This window comes from Megalobrama amblycephala, linkage group LG14 (assembly GCF_018812025.1).
Source record: "Megalobrama amblycephala isolate DHTTF-2021 linkage group LG14, ASM1881202v1, whole genome shotgun sequence".
Lineage (NCBI taxonomy): Eukaryota > Metazoa > Chordata > Actinopteri > Cypriniformes > Xenocyprididae > Megalobrama > Megalobrama amblycephala.
Genome location: NC_063057.1, coordinates 3,885,288 through 3,908,154, shown reverse-complemented (window position 1 = coordinate 3,908,154; position 22,867 = coordinate 3,885,288). Strand labels below are relative to the sequence as shown.

At 38.0% G+C, this 22,867-nt stretch overlaps 1 protein-coding gene across 5 annotated transcripts in view; it reads right to left on the bottom strand.

Annotated features, from left to right (window-relative positions):
* The window catches only part of dock4b (dedicator of cytokinesis 4b), a 113,596-nt gene that overhangs the window by 64,563 nt on the left and 26,166 nt on the right, over window positions 1-22,867 (bottom strand). For all 5 annotated transcript variants that reach the window (XM_048156240.1, XM_048156242.1, XM_048156241.1 and 2 more), the window contains exons 2-8: window positions 12,155-12,238; window positions 9,118-9,158; window positions 8,856-8,911; window positions 8,099-8,195; window positions 7,700-7,848; window positions 5,748-5,832; window positions 1,851-2,002 (exon numbers count right to left, since the gene is read on the bottom strand). In XM_048156240.1, the coding sequence (XP_048012197.1) occupies window positions 1,851-2,002; window positions 5,748-5,832; window positions 7,700-7,848; window positions 8,099-8,195; window positions 8,856-8,911; window positions 9,118-9,158; window positions 12,155-12,238 (664 nt within the window). The remainder of the gene's footprint in view (window positions 1-1,850; window positions 2,003-5,747; window positions 5,833-7,699; window positions 7,849-8,098; window positions 8,196-8,855; window positions 8,912-9,117; window positions 9,159-12,154; window positions 12,239-22,867) is intronic.

Below are 22,867 nucleotides of genomic sequence, written 5' to 3'. Positions count from 1 at the left end.
AGGTGCAATTAATCATGATTAATTACAGAAAAAATGAGTGAAAAAATGTGTATCTCCAAATTATCATTTTATCATATAGTTTTATTACATACTCAGAAGTATGTACTTTCTTCATCAACAGCACATTTCAAATATGCAGTGTCAAATATTCAAATTAGGATATAGCCCTAGTGATTCCCTATTCACTGCAGTTGGGGGAATCTATGAAGCATCGTGATTAAATCCACAGGAGCTGTCAAGGGTGGACACTGAACAGATTTGAAGCCGCAGGCTAGTCTGGAGAAAAAAAAAGGAAAAAAAAAGTGCTACCATACCATATAGAAGCAAAAAAAAAAAAAAGGGACACATAATTAACTGGAAATCAGCCATCTAACCAAGTAGGGAAATCAGTGATGGATCAGGGCCACATTAATATTCTCCTTCAAGACTACAGACAGGGACTGAGTGGAAAAAAACTCCAATCAATGAACAGAAGGAAAACAATGAGCAAATGCCACTGTGCAGCTGTTGAGACAGTTAGAGTCTGTAATTAACCATTAGATGAGATAAACAGGTATATACACTCACACACACTCACACACACAAAACCGTCTGAAAGCTCTCACAGCCTCAACTGCAGGTGTGTTTCCCTGATGAAATCTGTTTATTTGTTTTTCATCTGTCTGGCAGTGGCCAGGGACAAACACAGGAGGAAGCACATGTAATGAGCTTATGATTGAAGAGCACATCCTAGTTCAGGACGCAAATAGGACATTTTTCCACAAAGGAAGATTTTTCATTATAACACTGCTCCAAAAACACTGCTTAAAATAAATAACTAATAAATCTATTCATCAAAGAATCCTGAAAAAGAAATATTATGGTTTCCACAAAAAATATTAAGCAGCACCATTGTTTTCAAATGTAACAATAAGAAATGTTTCATGAGCAGCAAATCAATATATTAGGAGAAAAAAAAAAAAAGAAAAAAAAAAAACTTTTAATGGATTAGTTCACTTCAGAACTCAAATTTCCTGATAATTTACTCACCTCCATGTCATCCAAGATGTTTATATCCGTTTTTCTTCAGTCTCCATATAGTGGACTTCACTGGGGTTCAACAGGTTGAAGGTCCAAATTGCAGTTTAAATGCAGCTTCAAAGGGCTTTACATGAACCCAGCCGAGGAATAAGGGTCTTATCTAGCAAAACGATCGGTCATTTTCTACAAAAATTAAAAATGTATATACTTTTTAACCACAAATGCTCGTCTTGCAATAGCTCTGCGATGTGCCATGCATTACGTAATCACGCTGGAAAGGTCACGCGGAAGTACCGCGGCAAACTCTCATTTTCTCTTCCAACTTCAAAATTTTTTTGTAAAGGGAGTTTTACTTGGTCTTTGCACATTCGCTTTGGAAACACTCACTCGGTACTTCCGGCTACGTCACGCATTACCTTTCCAACATGACTGCGTAATGCGTGTCGCATCGCAGAGCAGTGCAAGAAGAGCATTTGTGGTTAAAAAAAATATATAAATGTTTATTTTTCTTAGAAAATAGCCAATTGTTTCGCTAGATAAGACCCTTATTCCTCATCTGGGATCATGTACAGTAGATCCCTTTGAAGCTGCATTTACACTGCAATTTGGACCTTTGAGCCATTGGTAGCCATTGAAGTCCACTATATGGAGAAAAATCCTGGAATGTTTCCCTCAAAAACCATAAATTCTTTTCGATTGAAGAAAGACAGACATAAACATCTTGGATGACATGGGGGTGAATAAATTATCAGGAAATTAATAATCCTTTATGTATGAGTGTATGAGCTGACAAATCACACAACCATATAAATGATCAGTTAGATGCTCACCTGAGCGGTTTGTTCTCTCGACTATCATAGATAAAGAAAAAGACCTCCAGTTCTTCACCCAGGTTTGAGCTCATCAGACTCTTCAAATGGACAAACAGGTGATGTGTGCTGACAGGAGTCGGAGTTTCTTTCTTTCGGTGTCGATGCTCCATCTATCCATTCAAACACAGAGATCATTACATGTGATGCAACCATTTTTCAATAGAGCAAGATGAAGAAAAACAAAAAGTGACCCTGGTAAGGATTCACAATGCATGTAAACACCAAATAAGGCTCTACCTTTGCATTATGTTTCTTTTTTTTAATACCCAGAAAAGCAGGAAAAGCTGTGCATAATATAAGCAGAAATGCATTGAATATTCCATTGAATCCCAGCGGCTGCATGTTCACAGCACGGCTCCTTTACAGCCCGCCAAATCTAATTTGCTTCAGTTTTTATGCTCCTTTCTTTGCAATGACACCACAGAGTACAATGTCAAATGCGCACACACACACACACACACACAAACATACATGCACGCACATCACTGCACACATTCTTATTTTAAGTGCACATTCACACCGTTGTGCAACAAACACACTTGTCACTTGGGAGCATCATCTATCGGATGGTGTAGTCAAAACATGCACTGTGTGAGGACACAGAGGTGTGAACAGGCGTGATGTGAAATATAAAAAGGCCAAATGAGCAGTGCATATGCTCTCTCAGTGCTTCTGTGTGTATGCATGAGGTCAGAGATAGACACAAATGAACACTAATTTAATTTAAAAACTTATAATACTAACCAATTAAATTAAAACAAAGTATTCCTCACTTAATTAGCATAGAAAGTTTTGAAAGCAATTATTCAAGTAAAGAGGCAGTCATTACAATTAATGTCCCAAACCATCTTGAAAACAAAATGCCATTTTTTTTTTTCGCCAAATAGACACATCAGCTTCAAAAGCATTTTATAGAACGTTGTTATAGAACAAAACGTCCAAACTTATGTGAAGAGACCTTATTTCACTCAAACTGAAAAACTTCTTTATAAAAACCCATAGGAAAATTGAGGGAACCACTAGCGAATTAGTCTTATGAGTATTTATGTTATCCCTGCAGAACACTGTGGTGTTGGGGTGCAAACAAGAGGTGCTTGCAATTAATTTTTTAGTTACAGCAAGTAGTTTTTAAATGCATGAATATCACAGAAATCATGCATTTTAAAATAATGTATTTTTGCGAGATACTAGCACATGTAAAGTACATAATGTTAAATATTTCAATTGTATTCACAAATTTGGTTTGAACTGACTGTAAGGTGATGTGTGAGTAAAAACGGAAGCATTTAAAGGTGCTAAAGAGGATCTTTTCGTCGACTGAGAAACCAAAAACTGTGAGTTTTTGAAATGAGCGCATGCGTAAGAACAACCCCCCTCCTTCACAGCTCATTTCGAGGGAACGCCTCCCAAAACTCGTGCACGAGTATTGGAACACGCTGTGTCGTGTTAGTGGATTCATTATGTCAGACTCACCGCAGGTAACTCATAATCTGCAGTTTTTACTCCTGTCTCCTGACAAAAACATTGCATGCGGCACCTGCAGAGTGTGGAAAGTTACTGGAGCGCACAGCCGCGCACGTCTCTCACAAGGAACGTCATGGCAGTGATTGACAAGCCAGAGGGCCAATCGTTTACGCGATGATTGCGTAAAAGATTGGCTAATGTTTTTAAGGCCCTACCTCATGCACAGATGATGTATATTAATATTATTCCTTTCAGTGCACCTAATAAATAGTCTTTTATCAGTTAGTATAGACAGTTTCAAGTAATATTGCAAAAATGTATAAAACAAAACATCCTCTTTAGCACCTTTAAGTACATTAAAGTCACTATGAATACAAAATTTACTTTTTTATGGAATACTACAGTACTATAAATTATTTATCCGTGCACATATTTTTTATTATTTTTTTAAATTCATGTGCCCTCGTAATCTTTAATCAAAATAACTTCCCCCCTCCCTTTTGCACCAACATCTCTTCTCTGATGACGTGTTTACTGGCACGAGGGCGGGACAACCTGACACTCACATGAGATTGACCAATAGCAAACCACAACCATCCAATCAATTCCCCATGGACAAAATCAAGTCCCGCCCTACATTTTTTCTTGTTCAAGAAGCTGTTTCACTTGGATCACAATAGGGAACAAAAGACTATCACAACTTCCCTTTCATGCTAACTTTAATAAATGAAGAAAAAAAAAGAGAGAGGGAGAGAGAGAGAGAGCGCAGAAATTCCTTATTTAAGGGGAAATTATGTTAATCAAAGCTCAAATTTCAGAGTTTTAATGGGAATGAATAGGCTAAAAAGATTTCAATAAAGACTTTATTCCCTGTTTGGCAGGTCGGGTCAGATCACGGAAGCTTCTAGAATTCTTAAACCGCTTACTTTCACATCAATAACTCCAAACAAAGACCACCTGTGCCCTGATCGAGCGTGTGTGGGGTAATAATTATCAGGAATAATAAAGTAAGAACCAACAAGTAACAAAAAACTCAATGACAACAACTATACATGTGTGTCTGTCTGTGTGTGTCTGAATATACACACACACACACACACACACACACACACACACACACACACAGAGCTGTGTATATTCAGATTCAAATGTTATACTAACAGAATCAAACGTGACGAAAACCATTCAGTTCTATTATTTTCAATAATTTAAAATCGGAAGAAAATCTGGATTGCCAACCTCGCTAATACCAATAACCACTAATTATTTTTAATCACCAATAATTTAAAAAATAACAAAAAATTAAAACATCTAAAAATGATCTAAAATTTCATAGCCATAAAATTGGTCATCAAAACATTTTAAGTTATAATCTAAAAAGCTGCCAACAGAAAAACTGTATAATGCTTCAGGTGGACAAAAAAGCCATGATATTTGCTTCCAATAATATCAACTAAATCAGACTGATTAAAAAAGCCTTGTATATACAGATATAGATACAGACTGTCCATATTATTGTGGTGTATTCATTGTTTCCCCACTCCCAATCTCTCAGTTTCTTTCACACACACATTTGTGGTGATGTCTGAATCTTCAGCACTAATTAAAGTGTGTGTGGTGAGACTGGGTGACCTGATTCACTCCCACACTATTCATCACAGCACACTGGGTATGTGTCACAGGTAATGAGCTCCGTCTAAACACACACAAAACGCCATCCTGTTGAGCCTGCTATTCAATCACAGCTAAACTAGACCATCATAGCACAAAATAACCCAAATAAATCAATAAATGTTGCCAAGAACTTCCTTTTTAGCTTCAATAGTCATTCATCATAAACACCAGTTCTAATTTTAAATAAAGCCTTATATAACATTAGTTCCATGTTCAAATTAATAAATTTTTTTGGCCATCAGCAATTTGCAGGTTGCAAACATGTGCTTCGTGTTTCATCTCACACGCAGTTGATAGCAAAAGTTTGTGCGCCCACCACATAAACCACAGACAGGGTACGGTAATGGAGTCCGTCTGGCAGCGGAGGGTTATTAGATTACATTACACAGTATGGGGACACTTCAGGTCACGTTTAGCCAAAGTAATGCTTCAATGTGCTTCGCATAACTCAATTATATCACAGCAGAGACTCCCCGCTGTCAACAACCCCTCCGGCCGGCAACCAGACTTCCACATCCATGACGACTGTAATTTTCTGTGGCGTATCTTGTCAGTGCGGCTCAGAATTACTGTCATTTTCCCCACGGGGCCTGTTACCCGAGCTGAGCATTGCATTTAACGGAATGGGATTAGGTAGCCAAATCGGGAATCTTTCTCAGACGATCAACTCAGGAACGGGAATGGGGTTGTCATGGTAATGCAGCAAAACAGACGTACCAGTCGGTAGAGCTCGGTGACGCTGATTTCATCCGGGTCCACCATGCTGAACTCTCTTCTGGGTACCAGGTCCAAACCCAGCTGCCTGTGAAAGCAGAGAAACAGTACAGCATTACCAGACTGTGTACAACATATTTCTATGTTAAAGACCGTTCAAAGGCCGAACACTGCAAGTGTGTGTTAGAAATCAGGAATTGTGGGAGAACATTGTGCTTGGTACATCTTTCATCTTCAAACCAAACTTGGGTCTTCAGCCGACCAGTGTTAATTTCGTTGACGAATAATTTAAGTCATAATTTTAGTCCTCGACATTTTTTCACAGACGAAAACGAGACGATGACTAAATAAAAATGCGCTTTGAATGAATAAAACTAAAATCTACTCTATTTTTTGTCAACGAATAAAAATGAGATGAAAATGATAGAGGGGGACGATTTGAAATGTTTCTTGTGTAGCAAATCAGCATATTAAGATAAAATAGCATATTTCTAAAGGATCATGTGTATATATAATATATTACAATAGAAAACTTATTTCAAATTGTAATAATATTTAAAAATATTGCTGTTTTTACTGTGATTTTTATTGTATGGAGCCTCAATGAGTATAAGAAACTTATCAAGTTTCTATCATATCAAAAACATTACACAATCTTACAGACCCCAAACTTTTGAACAGAAGGGAAAATAGTACTTATAAGTATTCATGAATTATATGACTTTTTAAAGGTGCCCTAGATTATGTTTTTAAAAGATGTAATATAAGTCTAAGGTGTCCCCTGAATGTGTCTGTGAAGTTTCAGCTCAAAATACCCCATAAATTGTTTTTTATTAATTTTTTTAACTGCCTATTTCGGGGCATCATTATAAACGCGCCGATTTTATGCTGCGGACCCTTTAAATCCCGTGGTCCACGCCCACAGAGCTCGTGCTTGCCTTGAACAGTGCCTTAACAAAGTTTACACAGCTAATATAACCCTCAAAATTGATCTTTACAAAGTGTTCATCATACATGCAGCATGTATGCGTCGGATTATGTGAGTATTGTATACTGTTATATTGTTTACTTCTGATTTTGAATGAGTTTGAGGCTGTGCTCCGTGGCTAACGGCTAATGCTACACTGTTGGAGAGATTTATAAAGAATGAAGTTGTGTTTATGAATTATACAGACTGCAAGTGTTTAAAAATGAAAATAGCGACGGCTCTCTTGTCTCCGTGAATACAGTAATAACCGATGGTAACTTTAACCACATTTAACAGTACATTAGCAACATGCTAACGAAACATTTAGAAAGACAGTTTACAAATATCACTAAAAATATCATGTTATCATGGATCATGTCAGTTATTATTGCTCCATCTGCCATTTTTCGCTATTGTTCTTGCTTGCTTACCTAGTCTGATGATTTGGTTGTGCACATCCAGACGTTAATACTGGCTGCCCTTGTCTAATGGCTTTTATAATGTTGGAAACGTGGGCTGGCATATGCAAATATTGGGGGCGTACACCCCGACTGTTACGTAACAGTCAGTGTTATGTTGAGATTCGCCTGTTCTTCAGAGGTCTTTTAAACAAATGAGATTTATATAAGAAGGAGGAAACAATGGAGTTTGAGACTCACTGTATGTCATTTCCATGTACTGAACTCTTGTTATTTAACTATGCCAAGATAAATTCAATTTTTCATTCGAGGGCACCTTTAAAAATTATGGTAACAATGACAATTTGGGGGGAATTATGGTGCAGAGAATTTTATTGCAATTATGCTTAATTGTCCATAAAGTGTTGACATTAAAAAATGTCAACACTTTATTTTCTTCATGCAGAATAAAATGTAATCCTCATTTTTCTTTTATATTTGTGTGAAATATGACCTGAACATGTTCATGACGGTTGTTTTGAGATCCAACCTGTCACTTTATTACATCATGCAGGTGATGTGGTACTCACTCATTGCCCCAGTCCAGACGTGCCGTGATGTGCTGTTTGACATCCCTCATGCGGTCGTGGGTCAGGTGACCCACCAAAACCTGCCGCCTAAGGTCCAAAATCTCATTCATCACATGCCACAGTCTGTGAAAGAGATCTCCTTCATTTTTCTATGGGGGTAAACAAAAGGGAAGGAAAGAGCAACTGAAATGTTGAAGTTGCAGCTTTAATAATGGGCTATACTGCTGTACCACGGAAATATAATGATCTGGTGTAAAAATAATTCAAAAACAGTTTCCCCCTCATCAACAGCTGAAATACAAATAATATATTCCGCCCATCAGCATCTGTGCACGTAGAGTTCACGTAGCCAGTGTCTGGCTGTGGGCGGACTGCTGTGTTTGCCCAAACAGTATTTACCACAAAGAGCTGCTTCCACATGGCACCCCAGTCCCTCAGGGTGGACGTCATCTCCGTAATGACAGAGTCTTCAGTCGGCATCACCGTCTCAAACTGCCTGTGAGTCAAATGTGGGCGGCACACAGCGCAACAGATATGAGATACACCTCATCTGGTTCTGCGCTTTCTATACTGTACGTTAATCAAAAGAAAAAGCAGATGTATTGTGGAGCGCTGGCGTTTTCCTTCTGTTCGCAGTCACTACATTCATTTAGCATTATGTTCAGGCTGCCCAGTCTCAGATATCCATACACTAATAAAAAAAAAAGTTGTAAAATCTAGAAAACCAAACTTTGCTTATATCGCATGGATGCAGAATACAGAAGTAGGTAAAACAATAACATTGCCAGATATGTATGAATTACGTGAGTTCTCATAGGTTTGATTGCCATTCACTCTGAATTTAACATGCTAACGCAAAGATATGCAGTAATCAAGCTAGTAATGATTGAACATTTTCTCATTGAAAAATACAAATCAAAGTATGTGAAAACAGACTGTTTAGTGGTGTAACACAAACGTCATTGGAATTACTTTTTTTGCAGATGCAAACTGGAAGTTAAGATGGCTTTATTGCAATAACAATAGCGAGATGTGTAAAATGTGCATATTTGCACTTTATACTGAGAAGCTGGATATCTGCGAGTACAGATTAATCAAGCTGAATACTCAGCTATTCAGAGGGTCTGAATGTTCACCATCCTTTCCTTCAACTCACCCCTTATTCTTGATATGCGCATTCTTCAGATGAATGTAGTTGCATGGGAAAATGCCCTAAAAAGAAAGAGATAACAGATTAACAAACCAAAATAAAGTGAATAAGTCTACTAATAATCAAGGGAACAAACAGACAGAAATAAAAAGAGAGACTGGCTTTGATCCATGCGTTTCGTCTGACGGTGTTGCTGTGATATTTCAGTAACAGAAAATAGCATCCAACACTGACAGACCTGATAAAAGACAAAGAGACAGTTGCTCACCTTGGCATTCGGGTTCTTGAGGACGAATCCTCTGTACCAACCTGAAACACAAAACATTTCTGTGACTTTCATCTTTAATAACAGCCTAATGTTTCTCGACTAAGTCTTTATGAAAGTTCTTTTCATAGGACATTATCTAAAAAAACACAGTAAGTAATGTTGGAAATGTTCTCTTAAAATGAGTTAAGAATGTGCAAATGCATGGATTTACATAAGTAGTGCATTTGAAAGGATTTGGATGTGTGTGTGCAGTGAAAGAATTTTAAAAATGCTTATTAACATTGAAAGTCAGTTGAATATCTCAAACATCCAACCATATAATGCAGCACTGAATATAGCATCTAAACAAACAAAATGGCAATTGCCAAAGATTTACCATGTACAACACACAACTCTAAACACATTTTATCACATACTGTAGAAACTTGGTGGTATATTTAATTTTTTTATTTGTTCAACTGAACTTAGTCTTGCTCCCAGACCTGTAGGTTGTTTTCTTTGTTTCCGAAACATCTATTTAAAAAATTGTTACATTGTTGCAATTATTTCTTTGTTCGGTTCATTTTTACAAGGCAACAATTCTAAACGGACCCGTTCACCTGTTTACATTCCGGGATTCCACTCACTGTGATCATCCGTCAGGATTAAATGAGATGAAATAAATCAGATAAAGTCTATAAGGTGCTCCCTAAACACCTTGTAAACTTCAGTATTTTTTGTGTTTTGGACCGTTGCTCTGAAATATATGTTAATCCGACTAAATTTCAATTAGGCATTTCACTTTTGTCTTTGCTCCAGGTTAAGGTGATTCATTTTGAGAGGCATTAGCAAAACAAACAAGGTGAAATGGCCTGGTTTGTTGGCCCGTTGGGTCGGATTGCTTTCTCACCACAAACAAACCCTTCAAGAGTTACTTTTCAAGTGGGCTGAAACCACCTCGTACATGCGATCTTGGGACGATTTTCTGTATCATGAACAAAAGGAGAATTTGAAAAATCATGGTGCATCACAGACAACAAGACAAAACATTATTATGATTATCATGCAAGAGGGAGCACCTCAAGTGAACTCATGTGGAAGCAGATGTAAACAAAATAGATATTGCCTGTTCTTCAGCGAGAACTGGGGGTGATATTTTAACTACTAATTTTAAGGTCTGTTAACAGTAGTGTGAAAGCCATCTTTAGCATCCAGGGCTAAAATGTTTGATCGGCAATATCGTCAGCACGTTAGATTATAGAGCTAGCAGCATTTTACACTCACCCGGTACGTTCAAAACTGAGGCGATATCTTGCCTTTATAAAAATGGAGTTCTACAGTATATAGAACCCTAGAGTTCTTGACTCAATTTTAAAGTATCTTTTAGGGGTTCAAAGAACTCTTTATAGGCCAAAAGGTTCTATGCATGGAGAAATATGTCTTAAGTTCTATATAGAACCTTCTCTTCTAAGAGAGTACTGAGATTAAGCAATGATTTGACCAACAAGTTACTTTCAACCTCAGCTTCACTTTGACTCACTGACGACCTGCACTACCACTGCCATAACCCAGTACAGCAGATCTGATCATCTCCAGCACTGATGAACTTTCTGCCTACTGCAAACCCAACCTTAAACTGTGCTTCCTGGCAAAAAGCTGAGAAGGTGTGAAAAACAGGGGGCCTGCATCACCTCTGCACTTATGGTAAAGAGCATAATAGCAGCTGAATTTAGAAACATGACCCCTCTGATAATTAGCACCTCCAGTCAGTCAAGAACTAGTGATTATGTAGTTTCATATCTACCGTGTAAGATTCTCCTATACAATGTTACTGGGTGTTCTCCAACCGAAACCGGCTCTCTTACTCAAAAAAACAGGAAGCGCATGCACCTAGAGAACAAAGGAGTGTGTCTTCAAAGGGTGGAAACAGGAAACGAAGGAGTCGAGTGTGGGTCACAAAAAAAGACTGGTTTCAAATCCTCCGTTTCAGAGGTGGTACAGGTGTCTGTGTCAGCAGTTTATCAAATCAAGCCAACCCCGATGAAAAGGCCATCTTCGACTAGAATGATTTGCCACGCTAGTTTATTTAGACTGGTTATAGCTGGTTTCCCATATATTTACGTACACACATACATAAACACACACACACACACACATATTTCAACTATTCGTCACTTCATAAAATTAAGGTTGAACCACTGCAGTCACGTGGACCATTTTAATGATGTCTTTAGTACCTTTCTGGACCTTGAAAGTGGTAGTTAAATTGCTGTCTATGGACGAGACAGATACCACTCGGATTTCATCAAAAAGATCTTAATTAGCGTCCTGAAAATGAACGAAGGTCCTACAGGTTTGGAACGACATGAGGGCGAGTAATAAATGACTTTTAATTTTAATTTTTGGGTGAACTATCCCTTTAAGTCAAGGCAAAAGTTGTTGGTTAAGAGTTGTTGATTAATAGTTGCATTAACAGTCAATTAATTGTTTATTAGTCAAATATCAAAATAATTGTTAGGTGTAGCCCTATTTAGCAGATGAAGCCGTTCAACCTGAATGGACTTCCTGGTAAAGCAAGACTGAAAAAGAAGTCCTGCTGGTTAAGCTAGTTAAGAAGCCTGGTAGGAACAAAAATGCACACCATCCAAAACAACATATGCTGGAGACCAACTGTTGGTCTTTTAGGTAGGGAAGCTCCCGGTCAAGCCTGGCAACATTATTTTCAAGCAGCCCTGCTGAAATGGAAATTTAAAAAAAAAAAAAAGCCTATGCCAGCTAAAACAGTTTAAATAAGCTGCTCAGCTTAAATGACCAGTTAACACCATCACTGAATTACCAATATAATGTTTGTTATAGGCACTTTCATGCTTGGCAAGTCTAACAGCAACAATAACCATCTTACTTAAGTAGAGAGTAGACAGACCAGCACTGTCCATCTTAACCATTTTGCAATTTAAGCTGGTGCAAACTGGTGTGAACAACAAGATGAGGTTTATAATAATGAAATAAATGTAAAAGATGGTTTTGAGGAAAGTGGCTCGCAACAGCACTCATGTACCTTCACATTTCTCTAGGATCTGCACCGTGTCACCGATCTCCAAAGGCAAGCCATGCTGTACTGTTCCTCGGAAACTGGCCAGCACTGCAACAAAAGAATGACAATCAATTAATGATAACTTCTCAGTCTTTTCCAATGTCAGTATTGGCGGTAATGGATTACAAGTAACATGCATTACATAATCAGATTACTTTTTTGATGTATAATAAAGGGAGGGATGTGTTTGTTTGGGTTGATTTCAAATATGAACAACGTTTCTCAGCAATTGTTTACTGCACTTTTAACATGATACTAAAGTATAAACTATATATGATGAATTTAATCAAGAGAACACTGGGGAGAAAAAACAAAAACGCTCCATTCATACACATTTGGTCAGCTATGAACCAAATTTGAAGTTCAGCAAACACTGCACTGCAAATTTGCATAGTGCAAAGACATTTGACTAATAGAAGACATAAACGTCAAAGATTGACCTTTTTGGCTGAATTCAAACAGCGCACAAACCCAGAACTCTTTTTTTGCAGTGTTGTGGGGTTTGAAGTCATTTCAGATGCTCAAAGCCTAGCGTGACCTCAGTTTAAGCTCATAAGGGCAGGGTTGCCAGATTTGCCCTGAAGTTCAGCGTTGTGAGAAGGTTTAATAAAAGTGACGTGTCTTTCTTCCTTAAGCGCTCAATATAGAGGCTCACCTGAGGAGACTCGCTTTGATGAGCACGTACGTTAAGAGCCTTTGAAGCCAAGGCTCCCTGAGCCAAGAAAAATAAAAAAATAGAGCAGAAATGAAGTATATGGAGACTAAACGATGGAGAGACATGCAAGAAGAAAAGAAGTGACAGACTGAAAACTGACAAAAAAAGAGAGACAAAAGAGACTGCAGAGAGAGAAAGAGGTCTTGCAATCAGCGTTCCTCATACAAACATCATGACAGCTCTCATATCCATTATAATGTCATCATTAACCACTTCACTCACAGGGGATTATGGGATAAGGTGTGTTAAATCAGGTTATATCACCTGCCTGAGATGAATCCAGAGATGATTTGTGGAGTGGATTTCATAGTTTTATGGGATTCTGATAAAGAGGCTCTGACCTAATTGAGAACCGCTGTGTCTATGTGTTGTAAGACTTTAAAGGGGTACTTCACCCCTGGAAATATGAATGTGTATTTAAAATTGGTCATTTATGTAGTAGAAATGTGAAGTTATTTTTGAATTTGGAGCTTTCTAGACTGAGAAAAGGCAGAAAATGTATTTTTGACTAATGTGGATGAAAGACAACAACTCCCAGAATGCACTTGTTTTGCTGCCCTTGCGAGGCCACGCCCAAACCACGCCTATCGGTTACAGGCGGCATTACCAGGAAAATTCAAACAACTAGGCTTGCTTTGTTACATATTAATTCTATAAATCGTGAGTTAGTTCATACATTTACAGCGAAATGGTGCTAAATTGCTTTGTACCTGGATGTACACCCAAAACCAGGAAAGGACAAGTAAGTTTCCATCATTTTCCGATTAAGTTAAAGATTTGGAGCGATGTAAACAGTGGCTGCGGGCCATCAAACACCCGAGGTTTGGAGATGACACCGTTATAGAAAACCTAAAAAAACGCAGAATATGTAGTCTCCATTTCAAGCACGAGGACTACGAACCAAATATCCTTGCAATGAAGAGAACCATTCTGAAGGACACCACGATACCATCGATATTCACTTTCCCAGAGGACGAACAGCCTGGGCATCTGGTACTAAGCGTATTCGCTTAGAGGTAAGACTTGCTGATACTAGACTGATAACACAGTAGCCTATATCTAGTGTTGTAGGTAGCAGTAAAACTGCAAACTTAGCAAAGTAACGTTAGATAGACAATTACATATAAGTTGCATATAAGTTGACTGTTATCAAAGTAAAGCCACTGTTCTGTAAAACTGAAGTCTATTTATCTATTTATGCTAACGTTACCACAAAAGCTGTATTGGTTGAGATGACTGCAGAGACCGATAAATTTGCGAGATGAACCACTGATGTAGTGCAGACAAAATAAAGTTAATTACTGTAAGCTTAAAAATATAATTGACACCCACTTTTGATAAAATCTTTGATCTATGTCCGTGAGTAACCTCAAACGCGCATATGTATGGGCGTGGTGAAAAAATGCGGAACTACCTGCTATTACTGGCTGTAGTTTTAAGCCTCTGGCCAAAAAAGCCTCCGATGACGCAAAATGACGATTTTTGCGTCATCGGAGGCTTTTTTACAGAATAAAAATGCATAAATCTCTCATCTCAGGCTGATATGAAGGGGGAAAGCACGGTAATTCGAAAATACTAGTGGTATTCTACTAATACAAAGCTTAATGCTAAATCCTGAAGTAACCCTTTAAATGATGATTAAAAAGTGATCGTAAGATGCACAGAACACCCAGAAATACTCACAAATTCCCAATCAAATGATTCATTGGAGTCAGTTCTTCTTAGAGAATCAAAAAACAAAGTAAAACCAGTGTAGTCCAACTGATTCGAAGAATGACGCCTATGAGTTAATCAAAAACATACAGTACAACAAGTGGTTTCTAACGATTTCCAAAATAATTACTCCTATGAGTCAGTTCTGTTCAGTGAATCACAAACAAAGTGCAATCAGATTCTATGAGTGGATTCTTTTTAGTGAATCAAAAAAAAATAAAAAATAAATAAATAAAAAATGCAGTGTGGCCAGTGTATTCCAACCATTTACAAAAAGAATAACTCAAATGTGTCTATTCCATTGAATCAAAAACACAGCAATCAGTGAAGTCCCAAAAGAATAACTCTGAGTCGGTTCTTGTTAGTGAATCTAAAACATTCAACATGACCAGTGTAATCCAATCGCCAAATTAATGAGTCTAATGAGTTGGTCATCTGGGTTCTTTTTAGTGAATCATAAACATACAGTGAGAACAGTGTATTCCAAACGATTCCAAAAAGAATGACTGTAACGGGTTGATTCTAATGAATCAAAAACAAGTGCAATCAGTGCAGCCCAAGTGATTCCCAAAAGAATAACTTCAGAGTCAGTTCTTGTTAGTGAATCTAAAACATTCAACATGAACAGTGTAATCTAATCGCCAAATGAATGAGTCTAATGAGTTGGTCGACTTAGTTCTTTTACCCCTGGTTTCACAGACAAGCCTTAAGCTAGTCCTAAACTAAAATTCATGTTTAAGCTGTTGTAACTGAAAGTAACTTAAATATGTCAGTGCCATTGTTTTGTCTCAGGATGCACACCAGTAATGCTTTTTTTTTCTAGTGAAGTTTATAAAAGCTAATTAAATGCCCTAATTGAACTAAGGCTTAATCCTGGCTTAGGCTAAGCCCTGTCTGTGATACCGGGACCAAAAACATACAGTGCTACCAGTGTACCTACAAATGTAACAGATTCCTAAAACAAATGACTCCTATGAATTGATTCTTTGTAGTGATTCAAAAATATACAACATGACTAAGGCAATCTAGTCCTAAGGAATGAGTCTTAGAAGGGGTTTTTTGTTTGTTCGTTTTTTTGTGAATCAATTGAGGGTCCATAATTCCTTACAATTCCCACTTAACCACCCGGAATACCCTAGCAACCGCATCGCAACAACTTGGCAACAACTAAAGAGGAGTTTTGGACATCACTCATATTTCCCTCAGGAAATGTACAATGTACAGTTCACATTAATGTTTCATCGTGCAATTGTAAATATGGTGCACTGAACCACTAAAATTGTAAAACCTGGATCTATCAGAATATTTTTACTCAGAATTACAAACTAGAACCGTCCTTGAGTTCAATGCATTTCCTTGAAACACTCATCTGATCACAATCTCAATGTCCAAAACTTCTGTTCATCCAAAAAGCCTCACAACCCAAGTTTCATGTCCCTGAGTTTTGAAGTCAGCTGCGTCCTATCTGTGTGATTTGACTTTAAAATTTGGAAACCAAAATAACAAAGTAGGTCCAATGAATAAATTATACAGGTTTTCGGCAGCAGCACATTAAATTATTCAGCTTGGATGTGGAGTCCTTGACAGAGCTCAAATCCTTCCCCGGTAACCGTAAGGCTGCTGTTAACTGAGCTGGAGCATCGCCAAAGAGGCTCAAACGTGTTCAGTGACCGAAAAATACTTTCAGTGGTTTTTAATTACCTGAAGAAAGAGAAAGAGCAAGCATGTGAGGAAGAGAGACACCCTTACCTCTCCAAAAAGGTGAACTACCAATATTAAAATTACATGGCAATCAAGCTTTCAAAAGCTCAACCACGGTGACCCCAAAAAGTATTTGGACACACTTAATGTCTGAATGCCACTGCACAAAATGATAAGACATCAATCAAAAAGGTCTCTGCAAACAAATTATGCTTTTATGAGAAGCAACTTTACTTTGCGTAATCATTTTTGCTTTTAACCAGCTGGACGCAAGATGATTTTTATTGGATGTATGAGGACTTGTTAGTCAAAAACTGATATCAATCAAAAAGGCAAAGTAATACAGTTCTGCTCATGGATATCTAGTGTACTTGCAACTAAGTGCCTCAAAATAAAATGGTATCTTTTTAAAGATTTGATGCCTGACTCTGGCAAATCCAGTGATTATTTCAATCTTAAATTACTCTTTGCTTCAACTCAGTATGTTGTTGACACAAATTATTAATTGAAAACATGAACTGTAATATTTCACAACATTTATAAATAAATCCATATTTATAGTAGAGTGCCAGATTCCCAGAGACAGATTAACCCTGGACCTAAATTACAATCTCATCAGTAATTCTGCACTGAAAATCCTTTTTAGCACTATCCCTAATCTCTGTGTTTGGGTCACCAGCCCATAGTGTCTCGAAAATCATCTGTAATCATCTCTGAATGCATTTGCACACTACTAATCATGAGGAACTGTATCTGACAGCAGTTATACTAAAGTGAAGATCAAACGGACTTGGAGCTCCAAAATTTTTGTCCTAAAATATATTTTATTAGGTTGCATCATTTTGCACACTGTGGAAGGAGCCTTTGTCGTGTGCGTATGATGCCTAAAAATTAAGACTGGGATGAAAATATTGATATTAATCAATTCTCATGTTGATGAACTGATATCCATTCTTAAATCCCAAGAATCGTTCTTTTTGTCTATGCTATTTTCTGTTGATGTGTGAACAAAACTTCACTTGACATTATTTGTATCACCTCTCATCCATTAAATCACAATAAGCTTTGTGCATTGATACTTTTAGTCTTGGCTTTCAAATTGTCAATTTTATTGTGATATTCAAACAATAAATACCGGTTTGGTGCTCTTTAATGTGGTGTGACAGACTGCTGTAGGCACTTTGTGAACCGATCATCTCTTTCTCTTTACTACTTGTTTACAGCACTAAATTAAACATGAATGAACATCAGAAGGAATGTTGAAAGATAAAATACAACTTACAGAAAAGTATCATGTAACTGACATGTAATCGCTCAATCAGTGTTTCAACTCCAGAAAGACGTAAAACAGCAAAGGCCAATCAGATTTTTACGAATCTGCTCAACAGCACTCAAAGCACCATATTTTTAAAATTTCAGACTTGGTATCGAAGTCTGCACTTTTGACTACGCTAAATAGCTTGATACCCAACTAGAAAAAAGAACAATTGACAATGTCTGTAATTGATGTATCCAAATTAATACATTTTAACCCTCGAGCGTCCTTTGTATAACAGCCTTAGGCCATCCTTAAAAATATTTTGGTTTGCAGTAACAGTAAAAAAAAAAAGAAAAAAAAAAAAGGGTCGGTAGGTAGGTCTATTTTTTTTTTTTTCAAGTTTCAATGTAAAAAAAAAAAAGTACAATTTTGGTGATGGTGATTACGTAGGTATGAATTTAAACAAATTAGCATATTGTGACATCACTGACTGGGTCTTTCAACCCATGCCTTCGGGCGCAGCCGTGTTTCGTTTCCACTGTCGGGCCTAAAGTGGGCGTGCTAGTGCGTGCCAGGGCCAGTCGCATTTCCACTGTCACTTCCGGGGCTTGATCGTGCCTCATTGGGGCTTCCTCGGGGCCAACGGCCCGGGTTTTTCGGCCCACCGAATACCTTGGTCCAAAGCGGGCCAGCTCGGGCTTGAGGAGGGAGTGTTTACGAACAAAGGCGGTGTTTATCTGTGTGTGGAGACGGAGGCGCTGATGATTACATGTAGGTTACCAGCTAACACCAGCATTAAAGACTTTTAAAATCATTTTAGCTCAAAACTCACTTTCAGACAGCAGCAAGTGTTTTAAATAACTTATGTTTGTGATCCGATGTGGATTCTGATCACCAAGACTATGCACGCTATTACCATAGTAAACATGGTAAATACGACGGCTTGAAGAAATCAGACAAATATACGTAGGCTATCACAATCATGTAATTATTTTATCTGTCAGCACATCTCGTCTCTCAACGGGTTGAGACGAAGCGAACGCACCGGCCATAGTGTGACATCCATAGATGACGTCACAGGTTTTTATATAAAAGAAAGAACGTAGCCTTCGTTTGTATGTAGGCCTAGGCTATTTATACATTTACAATACTTACTAAAATATAATTAATATTATTTTATTGCTTTTGTATTAGTTGTTTGAAGAGTAAAAAAAAAAAAAAAGGTCGGTCTTAACGCAAATTTACAACCGGCAAGTCGGTCGGACTTAAAGCAAAAAAAATAAAAAATTTGAGTCGGTCCTAAATTGACAGGGTCGGTCGGGTTACGGCAAACAAGAATATTTTTAAGGATGGCCTTAAAGGTGCACTCAGTAGAATTTCAAATACACTGTTTGGAAGTTAGTCAGGCCAACACCAACAACAAACGTGTAACCAATCAACATTAGGCGGCGTATGATGGAGAGTATAAGGAGAGAGAACGATCAAGAGGGAGATTTGAAAATAATAATAAAAAAAAAATAATAAAAAATGCAAAACGAGAGACAGGGCACAATACAAAAGAGCTCAAAAGAATATCACTGGAATGAAGGTTTATGACAAATTTGGGCACGAAGGTCTCCGATGTGATCCCAAGTTTTTGTAAAAATAAATGTTATATCACTATCTTCGATAAAAATAAAAACTATCAATTTATGCATTTTGCAGACATCGAAAAAGAACTCAACACAAGACTCTGTTTGTGCGGATTAACTGCAGATCTGGTTTAGGTCTGCTACTTGGTTTCAGATCTGCGGAGGGTGTGATGCTACAGCTGGGTAGTCTAAGCTCCTTACAGCACAACACAGAGCTCAGGATGATGGGTTTACCCTTGCAGCTCAAGTTCTGGCCAAGTGACATGTGTATCTGCCTCAGTGCTTCCAGGCTTGTGCCTGAGCCATCCAGGAAACAGAAACAGAGCTCAGAAGATTTAAACAAACCTAAAAACAACCAGCTGTTACATGTTAATCAAAAGCAGGTAATTTTGTAAGTAGGATTACATTTACAACAGATTCAAAAAGTAGCCTAAACATTTTTTATATGCTCAAAGTATTCATTTTTAGCGGCAATGCCAAAACTTAGTATGGTGGACAAGATATTGCAGATATATTAAAAATATCAAATAACTATATTATATAATATAATATTATTATGTGACAATCACAGTCAATATGTGATTATAATTACACTAAAATATATTAACATATAAATTAGCCATTATGAAAGCAATTATATATTACTATTAGAATACTATTCGAATATAACAATATAAAATGTTATAGTATTATCATTCGATTCTTTAATCGTAAACCACATTGTAAAAAATTATTTTCATGATTTGTTATCACAACATTTTTTCTTTTGTCAAATCAACTTCAATAATTAATGTGGTTCAGATAACTTAATATTTTGAGTTTGTTGATTTAACAATTGCCTTCATTGTATTAACTCAAATTTAATTTCAATGAACTCAAAAATTAAGGCAACCAGGTAACTTACTTTAAGTTAAACCAACAATTCTTTTTTGTTTTTTTTTTACAATAATTGTATACAAAATATACAAATACTTAGATACACATTTAGCTTCTATAAGTACACATTCAAACAGCATAAATAGACATCATATCGGCCATTAGCCATCCTGCTTCCAAAAAATTATGCTATTCCAAGCATCAATATGCCGTCGACTCAAAATTGGTTCAAAAGGATCCCCTAATGTGCTTTTACCCTCACTTAAACCAACATTGCCCCATACTGATTTGTGATCCAGCCATGAACCTGACAGCTAATCAACCTCTAGATTCATTAATTATTCATTATCACATTAATATGCAAATGTACACCGGGTTCTGTGTTGTCCGTGACCGTGTTGCCAAATGAGACTGAATTATTAACACAACATTTAGGTCTAAACATTGAGCATCCTGCAGCGCACAGTGAATAAATTATGCAGAAACTGGGAATATTTTGTTTGTTGGGTTGGATCAAGAAGTTGTAAAACAATTAGGCGAGAATGTACTAAAGTATTTAGTACAAGTAAAACCTTTTTTTTTTTTTTTATCTTGTACAAAACAGGATTTAGGGCATGTAAATCGCCTGTGATACTAGCAGGCAATTAAATTCGATACACTCCAAGACTTGAGAGACCAAGGATGTGAAATTGCAATCCAGAAAATTTAATGCAACACAACATGCCTTTCAACCACAGTAAATTACTTATGATACAGATGTAAATAGCTCTTCCACATCCAAAATCAAAAAACTTTTTCCTTTCTTAGCAATGCAGAGAATCTCGCCACAGCCATCTCAACGCCGTTAGCCTCAACCGCACAGTAACACACGGTATGATGTAAGAATCTGAATCTTTCGCCAGTCTGTCAGACCAGCAATTCATCTGTGCTTCATAACAGGAGCTCGGGGTTCTTTGGCACGGCTCTTGGTACGCTTGTGCCAAAGGAGCGGCCACTGTGGAAATCATTCATTACCGCAGCTGCTGAAGAGGAAGACGCTGTTGATGGTAATGTGAATGCAAGTGATGGGTTCATGTGCTGACAGAGAGCAGGTCTGTTAATTAATGAGCTCATTTAGACATTCCTCAGCCTGTACATTGACACCAGAACACACTTAACCTTCGGTCTGCTATGGATCTGAAGGCGTGAGGCTAATTGAAAACTACAAGAGGCGGAAATTATAATGTCGATATCTGATACTGAGCTACGAGAAGGTTAGCAGATGGGGTAGAGTAGTTGGAATGATGGAAAGGGATGGATTTTACTAGACTAAATCCAAATTGGATGGATGGATGGATGGATGGATGGATGGATGGATGGATGGATGGATGGATGGATGGATGGATGGATGGATGGATGGATGGATGGATGGATGGATGGATGGATGGATGGATGGATGGATGGATGGATGGATGGATGGATGGATGGATGGATGGATGGGTTAGTCAGTGGATGGATGGGTTGGTCAGTAGATGGATGGATGGATGGATGGATGGATGGATGGATGGATGGATGGATGGATGGATGGATGGATGGATGGATGGATGGATGGATGGATGGATGGATGGATGGGTTAGTCAGTGGATGGATGGGTTGGTCAGTAGATGGATGGATGGATGGATGGATGGATGGATGGATGGATGGATGGGTTGGTCAGTAGATGGATGGATGGATGGATGGATGGATGGATGGATGGATGGATGGATGGATGAATGGATGGATGAATGGATGGATGAATGGATGGATGGGTTAGTCAGTGGATGGATGGGTTGGTCAGTAGATGATGGATGGATGGATGGATGGATGGATGGATGGATGGATGGATGGATGGATGGATGGATGGGTTAGTCAGTGGATGGATGGGTTGGTCAGTAGATGGATGGATGGATGGATGGATGGATGGATGGATGGATGGATGGATGGGTTGGTCAGTAGATGGATGGATGGATGGATGGATGGATGGATGGATGAATGGATGGATGAATGGATGGATGGGTTAGTCAGTGGATGGATGGGTTGGTCAGTAGATGGATGGATGGATGGATGGATGGATGAATGGATGGATGAATGGATGGATGGGTTAGTCAGTGGATGGATGGGTTGGTCAGTAGATGGATGGATGGATGGGTTAGTCAGTGGATGGATGGGTTGGTCAGTAGATGGATGGATGGGTTGGTCAGTAGATGGATGGATGGGTTGGTCAGTAGATGACTGAAAATCACAACACTTCACAACACAACACTTAAAATCATCCGAGTTTGTCTGTCTGTCAGAAGCTCATGTACTGCTTCACAGCATCCAGACAACAGATGCAGACAGAGACACACACACGTTTTTGGTATTAGCAATAATCTGAGTCACATCCCTCCTGAGACTTCACACCTCTCAGTCCTCCTCCAGTCAGGTTTATTTGGGCACCTTTGTAAGCTGTGCCTTCACTCAAAAGACACCACAGGCTCCCTTCACATTGTGCTTGTGTCATTTACGGGCCTGAAAGAATAGATTTGCTCTGGCGTTTTACCAGAAATAAATGAAGCTATTTGGTGTGGGCCATTGGCTGAGAATTGCCTTTTATCGGTGTTTCAGATATCTAAAGGTCAGAGAAATATCATTTGGCGTCTCACAAAGAGAATTATCATAGGGTCTCCTCTTTCTTCAAAAGCAGATGGAGAAGAAGTCAAGCGTGAGATAAGCAGTGTTTTGTGTGTATGCGTTGTACCTCTCAAAGCAGAAATATCTGAAGA